The 13229-nt window shown below is 37.3% G+C and overlaps 1 protein-coding gene across 1 annotated transcript in view; it reads left to right on the forward strand.

The window, feature by feature from the left end:
- Positions 1-974: 974 nt before the first annotated feature.
- Positions 975-13229, forward strand: part of antxr1a (ANTXR cell adhesion molecule 1a) — a 72783-nt gene continuing 60528 nt past the window's right edge. The window contains exon 1 of the mRNA XM_039674627.2: positions 975-1560. Within this exon, the coding sequence (XP_039530561.2) occupies positions 1418-1560 (143 nt within the window). The 5' untranslated portion in view covers positions 975-1417. The remainder of the gene's footprint in view (positions 1561-13229) is intronic.

The following is a 13229-nucleotide window of genomic DNA, read 5'->3' on the forward strand; positions in this document are numbered from 1 at the left end:
ACTTTTTTTCTCACAATTCTGACTTTTTTTTCTCACAATTGCGAGTTTATATCTCACAATTCTGACTTTATTCCTCAGAATTGCGTGATATAAAGTCGCAATTGCGAGTTATAAAGTCAGAATTGTGTGTTATAAAGTCAGAATTGTGTGTTATAAAGTCAGAATTGCGAGATATAAAGTCAGAATTGCAAGATATAAAGTCAGAATTGCGAGATATAAAGTCAGAATTGCGAGATATAAAGTCGCAATTCTGAGAAAAAAAGACAGAAGTGTGACTTTTTTTCTCACAATTGCGAGTTTACATCTCGCAATTCTGACTTTATAACACATAGCCTAATTGCGAGTTTATATGTCGAAATTCTGACATCTTTTCTCAAAATTGTGAGATATAAACTCTTATTAGGCCAAGGGGGGAAAAAAGACTAACTCCCCCCCCCCCCTCCCCCTCAGAATAGTTTAAATCTCACAATTCTGACTTTATATCATGCATTTCTGACTTTATAACACGCAATTGCGACTTTATATCTAGCAATTATGACTTTATAACTCAATTCTGACTTCATATCACGCAATTCTGACGTTATATCACGCAATTCTGACTTTATATCTCGCACTTGCGACTTTATATCACGCAATTCTGACTTTATATCTCACAATCTGACTTTCCATATCGCAATTCTGAGAAATAATGTCAGAATTGCGAGAAGTAAACTCACAATTGTGAGAAAAAAAGTCAGAATTGTGAGATAAAAAGTCGCAATTACCTTTTATATTTTTCATTCAGTGGCGGAAACAAGCTTCCATACTGACCAGTAGCCTAATATCATGACACTTTAAATGATGCGGTCAATATACATAAACATTTTCACTAACATTTCTTACCACTAGATGGCAAAATAACAACCTTAATCACGTCTTGGCTTTCTTTATTGCTTTTTTTTTTTTTTTTTTTTTTTAAAGGATGGAAAGTTGTTGTGGAGTCAAGGGGCTGAGAGAGACAATGATTTTGCGCTGTCTGGCAAAAGCACGCTCACACACACACACATTCTCAAACATAAACACACACGACCACACTCCCTCCCACACTCCATCAATCTAGAAGCAACTGGGGCAGCGAGCAGAAGTGTGTCAGACGTTTGGGTACATGTGCACATCTACTACATGTGTGAATTTGGGTACTAGAAACTTATTTCTGTCCAGAGACATTTTCTTTTTTTTCTTTTTTTTTTTTGTGATACATTCACTCTGCTAACACAGGACACTAGAAGAACAAAGAAGGCAAATTCTTTCTCCAAATTAGGTCTCCACATAAGGATTACAGATTGCTAAGGACCCTGTGAAACCTTATTTTTCTCTCATGGTCACTTTTATATTTTTCCTGTAGTCCTGTACATTTGCTCAAACAGTGCTTTACAACATGTGCAGACTTTGGAGGATAGCAGTTTTGCTTTGTGTCAAATTGGTGGGCACTGCGAATGGAAATACAGGACTTGTGCCGGAAAGAGGGACTGCAGCTTCCTCCTGCTATGGGGGTTTTGACCTCTATTTTGTTCTTGACAAGTAAGTTATGCTGTTATTTACCACTTCTCCATGAATTGTTAAGCATGACAACGCTCCATAAATGCTGTGCTGGCATCTGCATACCTGATAAAACTCGCAATGAGTGAACCGATTGACCTGATTTAGTTATAATAGACGGAAAACACTTGTATAAATTACAAATGCACATGTAGAATTAGGCTTATTTAAATGCAATGCCTATCTTTTTTGGTTCTGCTACAGTGAGGAATGCTAAATTAAGTGATGCTTAATGTTGTAACCCATTGTTTTCATGGAAACTAACTCCGTCTCTTTAGGATAAGATCATTTTAAAATGAATGCCTATGCCATTTAAACACTCACTGACTGAAATTCATTACATAAGATGAGCATCTGCTGACATATGCTGCATATTCTTTTCTGAGAAATACTTTTCTTCATAATTTTAGCTCTTTCAGTTCTCCTCAAGTTCACACAGGTGTCCAATCAAAGGATCCACAGATGTAGATCATGATCGCAGTAAATATTATCCACTAACAGCAACAGCCAATATTTTGTCTTCACTATATCTATTTTTGTAATACTTTTTTTAGTTATTGTTGATTTTTTTTGTTATAATTTGTTTTTATTTTGTTCATATTTGATCAGTGAGTTTAGAATGGCATTGACATAAAAGTTAACGAGAGAGAGAGTAAGAGAGAGAGAGTAAGATCATTGTTTTCCTCAGTAACATGTGTTCCATCTAACATGAGGTGAGAAAATTGCATGTTTGGGGTCAATGCGGACAGTGGTCCCCTATGAGGGCAGTTTACAGATATGCAGCTCTGAGCCAAAAGCCTGCAAGGGAATGATAGATTAAACAGCTGGTTTAACCCTTATGCTGCATTAGGGACATTTTTGGTCTTTTGCAGTTTAATTTCTTTGACCATTTTGGCTGTTTTAATGCAAATGGTATGAAATTTGGCAAAATTGTGACTTTTTGGATACATGTAAAAAATGTGATCCCATTTTGCAAAATATGTATAACACACACTGTGTAGATCAAATAGTAACACTCAGCACCATAAAGACCAAAAATGGCCCATTGAAACCCATTAAAACGTTGTTTAAATCTGAGGCTGTCAGTAATACATGAAACATGATTTTTGCACAAACATCCTTTCATTTTGAAGCAAAAGCATTATATTTGCATTATATAGTGTATTCCACCAGATGACGTCACTACATATTTATTCCCTATGGGTGGAAATGCACCTTATTTTAGGCAATGTTTAATAGGTGGCCATTTTTTGGTCTCTAACGCGCTAAGTGGGATTTTTTGCAAAGTGGGACTGTGATAATCCAAATCTAAAGTTTTCTCTTTGCATTTAGTTTATTGAAAATAATTGAATTTTTGTGTTTTTTCCTCTTATACAAATCGATGGTTTCGCAAACAAAACTGGTAATTAAAGGGTTAAAATCCTGAAATTGAATACATTTTTGGTAGTTATGATGAGGACTGATGCTGGTTAAAAGATTTAACTTGGTAAAAGTGGAAAATAATAATAATATATAATATTTTAGGCAATGTTTAATATGTGGCCATTTTTGGTCCTTAATGCACTCAACGGTGTTAAAAATCTAATGCAGCACAAGGGTTAAGAGGCTATTTGCCTGATTAGTTCCACATAGGCAGTTGAATTGAAAAGTAATGTACTTTTATCCATTTTAACTTAAAATTAAGGTTGTTTTAGTTTTTGTTTGGTAGTATAGCAAGCTATCTTGACCTAATTTTGGCGTGTATTGTGGCGAAAGCCCCAGGACCCATAAGAACACATGGAAAATCAATTACACACGGCCCTGAAATCAATCATCATGTTTGCCTGTGTGCTGCACACAATATGAATACACACGCATGGACATACATTAGATTGGATGTGGGTCACAGTTTCCAACTATTTCGATTCTACCAGTCTAAACTTTGGCTCTACTTGGCAAGTTTTCCCCAGAGTGTTATGTTCATGTTCGACGAATGTGTTTTAAGTCAAAATAACACAGCTGTGTTTCCAAATACATGTAAATCATTCGTCATGGATAGCCTGGCAGTTCAGCTGTGAATGTGATGTTTTTGTTGGACAGATTCGTATTGTTTTACAGACAGTGACATACAGCTGTATCTCAACTCATTTCCCCTTTACATCACTACCTTGGATCCTGCGTGTAAATCAAATTCTGTTGGATCCAATTCATTTTCGCATCGTTCGTTCGCTTTTTTCTATTCAGTAAGAACATTTACATGAATAATGTTGATTTGCATATGGTATTGCATATTGGTGCAAAAAACATATCATTTTCAGCAGCCAATGGCCAAAACACTCACTGTCAGGGGCACAAAACTAATTCTAGAAATTATTAAGGTAGATACATAGATAAACTCATCTTCCAAGCATTTTACCGATCAGGTTGACACTTCAGCATGAGAAATCGGGGGTGTGGCCTGTGAGCGTGTGAAACCAATCAAATGGGGGTGTCTGATGTCCAATGCGTGACAGTTGGCAGGCAATCTGAGAGGCTAACATTAGCAAGCTAGCTTTAAAAGCATGATATCCCACACTTCCTCCAGAAGCCATGCTCTCAAAAGCCACGCCTCCTTCAAAACACATGAACGCAGTCTGCATAGTGTTATGAGAGAAGGTGTTAAACTACCTCACGTCTCAAGCCATATAACATTACAATCATAATGAACGTAAACAACTTACAGAGCTCTAGCTGTAGGCTACCACCTGACTGTTGCAGATTCATTTCGGTGTTGATTAGATTAGGTTGATTATTGAACCGTTTCGGTTCAAGGCTTCCCGTTTGGTACACATACAAACCGAACGATTCCTTGGACTATTTTTCCTGCCGACAAAATTCGCGCTGGCGCGACCACCACAACGTTGCGCAACATCAAATGGCAAGTGTAATGAAAGCAGAACAAAACTGCGCTACTCATTATGTGCTTCACGGATCGTTTATCAGTTCGGACCAGCAACATCTGTGCAGCGCGAGCCGATCTCGATCAAGCGTCACTGTTACTACACAGCGCTAAGAGATCCAGTTAAGAAAACATTTGAATTCGCCACTGAAGTAAGAACATCGCTGCGAGATCTATTAACCATAGATCTCTATTAGATCAAACAGCGCTGACGTGGAAACCAGGAGAAACATTGTGCCCTGAATGAACTAGTAATACTTTACGCCCACAGACCAGCAACATTCACCGTGGATTTAATATAGTAACACTAACTGTAACCAAGTTTGGCTGGAATAGTGAAATGCTTTCAAGTACTTCACACATCTTTTTCCAGCACTTCAAAACTGAAATATTATATAAATAAATATATTTAAATGTTATTTTTAATGTGATGACCAAAACAATATTTGTTCATCCTTCAAAGATGACCCCCTTTTATAAACCTGAAAGTTTCAAGATGTAGGAAAATTCACACTTATTAAAAGAAAAATATATAAATTATTTTTTAACAAATAGGAAATTTCTCTGGCGTTTCTTTCTTTTTGCCGTTTCGAAAACGTACCAAGCTGTGACTTTAAAACCGAGGTACGTACCGAACCGTGATTTTTGTGTACCGTTGTTGACATAGAAACACATAAATCTGAGTCTGAGGACGTGACGGGTGGAACGTCAAGGGTTGCCATCTCATAGTTAAAGGGATAGTTCACTTTGAAATTAATTTTTGGTATGTTTTAGCTTACCTCAAGGGCATCCAAGATGTAGGTGTCTTTGTTTCCGCAGTAGTTTCAATTTTGATATTTTTTTGGTCAAACCGTTGTTGTCTGTCAGTCATACACTGGAGGTGAAGGGGGTCCTCAATCGGTTCACCTCAAAGAGCATGCACAGAGAAGTCAAAATTAAACATGATTTAATGACTCATACATGTAAGTACACATTGATGGCCTAAGACATACTAGACATTACAAGACTCTTGTAATCATAGCCATGACAAAATGATCTGACACCCTGACAAATGAATCATAGCCATGACAAATGATCTGACAAATGAAAGACATCTACATCTTGGATGCCCTTGAGGTAAGCTTAAAACATATCAAAAATTAATTTCAAAGTGAACTATCCCTTTAAAGTAACAATTGACATGGCATGAACGCAGCATAAGCTCATTGTTTTGGTTCAGGAGGAACTATAATACGCTTAAAGTTGTAAATGTAAAGTTATTCTCGGTCAAAGTGATGCCATAATGAATGGGATTCAATGGAAAGTCACTTGTTAGCCAATGGCGGCCCCCGGGGAGACTTCAGTTTCCGGCTGGTGGATGACCCCCTTGATGGAAATGCATTTGCTGACAGGCAGGTATAGGACATTGGACCGAATGCAATTGATTTGACGAACATTTTTGGTCCTGTGAATTCCACAGAAGGTATTTATTTATCATATAGAGCACTTCTATTATTTATTGTTATTAGGTTGTGAAGAGTTTTAAAATGCAGCAACCTTTAAGGCTATTGTGTGCCTGCACAAAATGTAGTGTAAAGATGCAATTACAAAAGGCAGACTAAATCATGCATGCTCTGACCCACCTCAGCCCCTAGTATCAAAGTAGACTGTTGTAATTTGGTTGTAATGTACTGTATGCCACATTAAGCAGCATTAAATAGTTGATGTAAAGACTAGGGTGCTGATGGTGCAGTGGATAAGACACATGCCTTTGGTGTGAGATACCCAGGTTCGAATCCACTGTGAGACACCAATGTGTCCCTGAGCAAGACACTTAACCCCTAGTTGCTCCAGAGGCGTGCGACCTCTGACAAATATAGCAATTGTAAGTCGCTCTGGATAAAAGTGTCAGCTAAATGAATAAATCTAAGACACCTGCCACTTCAAAACGCTCCTGTGGCACCATTTTAGTATAAATTTGGAAAGATAAAGTCAAATCTGACTATTGCAATAGTTTCCGAATTATTCTCCACATCAGATTCATGAATTTTAAATGTTATACACAAAAACAGCTCGTCATAATCGGTCATGTGGTGTTACAGTCTATTTAGAATCTTCTGCAAAAGAGATACAATGAAATTAATTTAGCATAAAACATGAGCCTTCAAGCTGTCATGGGACAGTGCCTACCATTAAGTTCTGGTTATGTTTGCACGGGTTAATTTATCTCCTTGTATCTGAGTTATGGGAAAGTCAGGGTTTGGTTGTTCTACTTATGGGCCATCTCTGTGGCTCCACTTTATAGCTGTGGGCTTGATGGTTTGGCTTCTGTGCTCAGGAGGGTCTGTGAAGGACATTTACTGTTCTCCTCCTTTTTATTCAGCTCAATCACTTCTGCAGAGAGTGCAATAAGAGAACAGTTCAGAAGCAGTGTTGGGAATAAAGGCACATGTGTTATGAAACTAATAATATAACTCCTCACACTAATTACCAAGGCCCGTTCTTGCCTCTGAAATTGTTCGGGAACTTCTGGTCAATAACATCATTCTTTCAACTAAATATTTGTCCATTGTCACAAATTTTCAGCATACCGGCCTTCATAGACAAGTTAGTATAACTAATTGATACCATTTTGTTACATGTGACACCTGCAGTGTTGTGCAAGTTACTTCCAAACTGTAATACATTAGGTATTACTTGTTACTGTTATTTAAAAGTAATTCATTACCTTACAATATTACTGTCTCAGAATTGTAATGCGTTACATTACTCATGTATTACTTTTGAGTTACTTTCACCAAAATAACTAAGTAGAACTTAACTTTTGGGCTGTAACGATATGCAATATGAAACCGAAATCGCCATTCGCCACACGACTACAGAATCGCGACACACCTCTTCCAACTCCAGCGTTATTCTCCTTACCGTCCAGATCCAATGCTGCCTTATCTTTAAATTAGGCTATTAGTATTATTTGAAGTTAACATTATAAAATACGTAGACCTACACCACAAAACTAGTTGAGGATAAATTATTTAAAATTGGGGAAGTCCAGCATTATGGACATGACATTTGCAGTCAAAACTTGAAATACAAATTCTCAGAAAATTCATGTATTGAAACGTATGTAGGCTACTTCCTTAAAGGACTCCAGACATTAGACAAATATCAGTCTATGTTTTATTTTTAATATTAGGAAAAAGACACACATTCATGCGTGACAAAAAAAAATAGGAGGCAAAATATTTTTTTTGTAATTCTGTTAATTACACTGCGCAAATCGGATGAGGAAGGGTTGGCTCTCCAGTCTCCATAGAACTTAAAATATTCATTTTATTTTAGTTTTCGTGTTCGCATTTATGAGGAAAAAACAATGTTACAGACGCGACCTCTCTGAACTGGCACTAAAAGACTGCTTTAAAACTTTCACATAGTCTGTTGCCTTTAAGAAGTAAAAGCAGAAAATACACTGTAATACAACTGTAATACAAGCCTCACTGAACATGTAACGAGTAAAATATTACTGAAAATTGATTAGTAATGCCTTACACTACTGCGTTACAGCAAAAAGTAATATGTTACTGTAATGTATTACTTTTGTAATGCGTTACTCCCAACACTGGACACCTGTGAACTGTGACCTGTGAATTGGATTATTATTATCATTGGTTAATAAAGTGAGATGTATAAAAGTAGGTTATATTATGAGTTTGCATTTCATTGTGTTACTTACTTGAAGATATCTTGTTGTTCATTTAAAAGTAATGCATTACTTTACTAGTAGTTACTTGAAAAAAGTAATCTGATTACGTAACTTGCGTTAGGCTACTTGATTTGCATTACACTGGCCATGACGTATTTCTTGTGTTTGTGACAATTAAACGGCAAAAAAATAAATAAAATAATAGCATAAAATGACATTCAAAAATGCGAAAATGCCTTGTTATATTAGAGGTCAGAGGTGAATGGGACGACCGATTCAAGCTGATAGAAGAGCAACTTTGACTGAAATAACCACTCGTTACAACCGAGGTATGCAGCAAAGCATTTGTGAAGCCACAACACGCACAACCTTGAGGCGGATGGGTTACAACAGCAGAAGACCCCACCGGGTACCACTCATCTCCACTACAAATAGGAAAAAGAGGCTACAATTTGCAAGAGCTCACCAAAATTGGACAGTTGAAGACTGGAAAAACGTTGCCTGGTCTGATGAGTCTCGATTTCTGTTGAGACATTCAGATGGTAGAGTCAGAATTTGGCGTAAACAGAATGAGAACATGGATCCATCATGCCTTGTTACCACTGTGCAGGCTGGTGGTGGTGGTGTAATGGTGCGGGGGATGTTTTCTTGGCACACTTTAGGCCCCTTAGTGCCAATTGGGCATCGTTTAAATGTCACGGCCTACCTGAGCATTGTTTCTGACCATGTTCATGCCTTTATGGCCACCATAATGCACCATGTCACAAAGCTCGAATCATTTCAAATTGGTTTCTTGAACACAACAATGAGTTGACTGTACTAAAATGGCCCCCACAGACACCAGATCTCAACCCAATAGAGCATCTTTGGGATGTGGTGGAAAGGGAGCTTCGTGCCCTGGATGTGAATCCCACAAATCTCCATCAACAAGATGCTATCCTATCAACATTTCTAAAGAATGCTTTCAGCACCTTGTTGAATCAATGCCACGTAGAATTAAGGCAGTTCTGAGGGCGGAAGGGGGTCAAACACAGTATTAGTATGGTGTTCCTAATAATCCTTTAGGTGAGCGTAGCTCCATGCTATGCTCGTTGGATGCAGGACTTGCCTCTATATTGGAACTGACGTCGAATGACGCATCTGGCTGATGTCGGGTTTGATCGATCTACCTCGACCTCCTCAGGTCGGATGTCCCGATTTTAAGCGGCGTTACAGATGTTATTTCCTAGTAGAGGGTTGAGTGATCTGGAACGCAATATTCTTCGGACGAGCTTGCTTATGTAAATAACATTTTAGTAAATGACCGAGCTTCCTCGTGAGAAATGTTTTTGCAATCCGTTTTGAAACTTCAATCGACTGTCGAAGTTGGGTGAGTGTTTAGCAGAGGGTCATTTCCAAAAAAAGATGCACACACTGTTTACACTTTACATTTGACATGTCACATACGACAAAGTAGCCTACCAAAATGTACCACAGTTTTACCATTTTGGACATGATCCAGATAGGACCATGTATAATATTCATTATGTAGCCTTAGTGTTTATTTCCTTGATTTAGTGCATTTGTGTGATGGTCTATATATCTTCAGAGACATCAGACATGATCATGAAGTGAATAATCATTATACTGGCCATGGCTGATTATTATGAAGAATACTAGAGCAGTTTCTCTAGTAATAGCCTACTTTTACTTTCTCATGCAAATAATGCATTTTACGTTAATAAAAGACACATTCATTTATGTTTAATATCAGTATAGATTAGGAGTTTATGACTGTTTGAATACTTTTAACTCTTATGTATATTTATAAATGTGCTGTACTTTTTTTGATATTTTAATATAATTTACTTTATTATTTTAGTATTTTAATATTCTAATAAAATTAATTATCTTTCTAATGAGCCACTTAAACTTTATTTGAGTCAGTTTTTGATTAAATAAGTATTGGATACTTTATGATTGTTGTCACTGGCTGACTATACGTTATCTATGGCGTAATTTTACAGTAAGACCTTTAACACTTCTCTTACAATTTATGACCAAGCATTAATCTAATGATATCGGAGTACATTTACTGATTTTGAAACGTTCTTGGTTTTCTTTTCTACAGTAGTTATCTGGATCTGAACACCAAATTATTCTTGTGCAAAGGTTAAATATAATACAAAACCTAATTTACCTAAATGGTTGCTAGGCTAACTGCTATTGTTTTGAGCCAATATAAGTGAAATGTCCTTGTTGACCTGTTCTAGGACTCAAATAAAAGCTGAGAGATGTGATTTGCACTCTCATCCATTCCCAGAGATTATCTAAACATTTGGGTTAGGGAGGAACTGAATAATGTGACAATCCGGTCCAATTTCAGTGAAAATGAATAGGCAATATTGGGCCACTGTAGAAGGCTAGTTCATTAAGAGTTATAGCTATATAAATAAATCCTTCTCTTTTACACACTCACACACACACATACCATTTGCCTCTTGTTAAACCATTTCACCATTAGCTCCAGATGTTCCGAACCCTGCCTGCTTTGTCTGCTTTAGAGCCCCGGATCCCACTAACAATGGAAAAATAATGAGAGAGGGAGAAAGACAAGCATAGAGGAGAGCGAGCGGAGGACAGAGGCAGTGCTTAATATCTCACATCATTTTACCGCCATTAATTTTTCTAAACATATACAGTAATGAGGTACAGTAGTTGAGTTGGAGTAGCACCTTTAAAGGGATAGTTCAACCAAAAATGAAAATTCTGTCATCATTCACTCGCCCTCCTGTTGCTCAAAACCTGTATGAGTTTCTTTCAACTGTTGAACACAACAGATTTCCCCCCACTATGGAAGTCAATGGCTTCTGTAACTGTTTGGTTACCAGCATTCTTCAAAATATCTTCTTTTGTTTCAGCTATATTATTTGGACACTCTTAAAATAAGTTTTCCTTACTACAGGAATAAGTAAGATTTTTTATATCTTTAATTTTTTTAAAAAATTTTATATCCCAGGGGTTGGCTTTTATTCAAACAAACAGATTTGAATTTAATTTTGTTTTGTTGTTTTTGCAGATGCTACTTAATTTGATATTTTTGTCCATGAAATTGACACATTTCAAACAGCATTAAAGGGTTAGTTCACCCCAAAATGAAAATTAAGTCATTAATTACTCACCCCCATGCTGTACCAACCCCGTAAGACCTTCGTTCATCTTCGGAACACAAATAACGATATTTTTGATTGAATCTGAGAGCTGGATCAGTCGTACATAGACTGCCTAAGGGACTGGCTCTTGACGGCCCATAAAGTCATTAAAGAAAAGGTTTAAATATTCCATGTGCCTACAGCGGCTCAATTATAAGTTTATCAAGCGACGAGACTACTTTTTGTGCGAAAAAAAAACATAAATAACGACTTAATTCGACTATTATATTACTTCCTTATGGGCGCATGCGCGAGAACTGAGACGAGGACGTTCTCATTCGTCTACTTCTTGTTACCGGCTGCTCACCGCTTAGGAGTATTACCGCCACCTACCGTATAAGATGATGATCCATATATAAGGCACTCCGGATTATAAGGAACACTGTCGTTTTTTTTTGAGAAGATTAAAGGCTTTTAAGTGCACCTTATAGTGCGGAAAATACGCTAATTGAAAAGCGTATGTACAGCGCGCATCTTCCTCTGCTTGTAAACAAAAAGTTTTGCGCTTCCAGCTATATCAGCACATCATCTTATACGGTAGGGGGCGGTAAAACTCCTAAGCGGTGAGCAGCCGGTAACAAGAAGTAGTCGAAGGAGAAGAACGTCCTCGTCTCAGTTCTCGCGCATGCGCCCATAAGGAAGTAATAGAATAGTCGAATTAAGTCGTTATTTATGTTTTTTTCGCAAAAAAAGTAGTCTCGTTGCTTGATAAACTTATAATTGAGCCGCTGTAGGCACATGGAATATTTAAACCTTTTCTTTAATGACTTTATGGGCCGTCAAGAGCCAGTCCCTTAGGCAGTCTATGTAGGACTGATCCAGCTCTCAGATTTAATCAAAAATATCTTTATTTGTGTTCCGAAGATGAACGAAGGTCTTACGGGGTTGGTACAGCATGGGGGTGAGTAATTAATGACTTCATTTTCATTTTGGGGTGAACTAACCCTTTAAAGAGTAGCAAAACACATTTCTCCACATTGTACTCTAACAATTAACATTGTACTCTACTCTACAAGTCTAAACGAGTAAAATATGGCAACAATGATTACGTTACGTCTATTTAATTACATCTGAGTAAACCACTATCACTTTGAGATAGGTTTGAGGGTAAGGCCTGGATTTTTAAACAGCGTTACTATGCGAAAACGCGATCATCTGGAAGAAATGTAATCTTTGGCAGAGTTACACATTCTAACAACATGTACATCATTTGTATAGACTAGACATGGCATCATTGAAATAACATCTGGCACATTGACAACTGCATTAAGCAGAATGCCTTCATGGGGTATTTATACTGGAACTAAAACATTAAATGACATCTATTATGCTTTCGTTTTATTTTTAACCTTTCATTTAGTGTGTAATCGAGCTATTTATGCATATTAATCTGTTGAATTTATTGTTGAGGATAACCCCTTGAGATGAAACATCTCGTTTTCGAGGGGGTCCTCGAGACAAAAACAAAGATAATACAACACATATACATTCACTCACAGCAAAGCTCTACCTCATCCCACCTCGCCCTACCCACCCAGCCGTCCAGGTCACCAACTCCTGTGGAAGATCAGGAACAGCAATTTCACTTCATGAAAAGACAAGGCAAACACGATAGCTTAAACACATGCCCATTCATGTATTGAAGCCTCATTTTTGCCCTTTTCTTGTTGTGTAACATGACATCAATAACCAATGAACAGACAGAACTAATGAAGCAAGAACCAATAAGAACACGACAAACGAATCAAAGGAAACAATTAAAAGTCAAGTTTACATTAAAACTCTTTCTATTCGATTATCATGAAAACAAATCTCAGAGAACAGTCAACTGTGTTATTAGACTTTTAAGCATGCAGGGCAA

This window comes from Pimephales promelas, chromosome 14 (assembly GCF_988280905.1).
Source record: "Pimephales promelas chromosome 14, fPimPro1.hap1.1, whole genome shotgun sequence".
Lineage (NCBI taxonomy): Eukaryota > Metazoa > Chordata > Actinopteri > Cypriniformes > Leuciscidae > Pimephales > Pimephales promelas.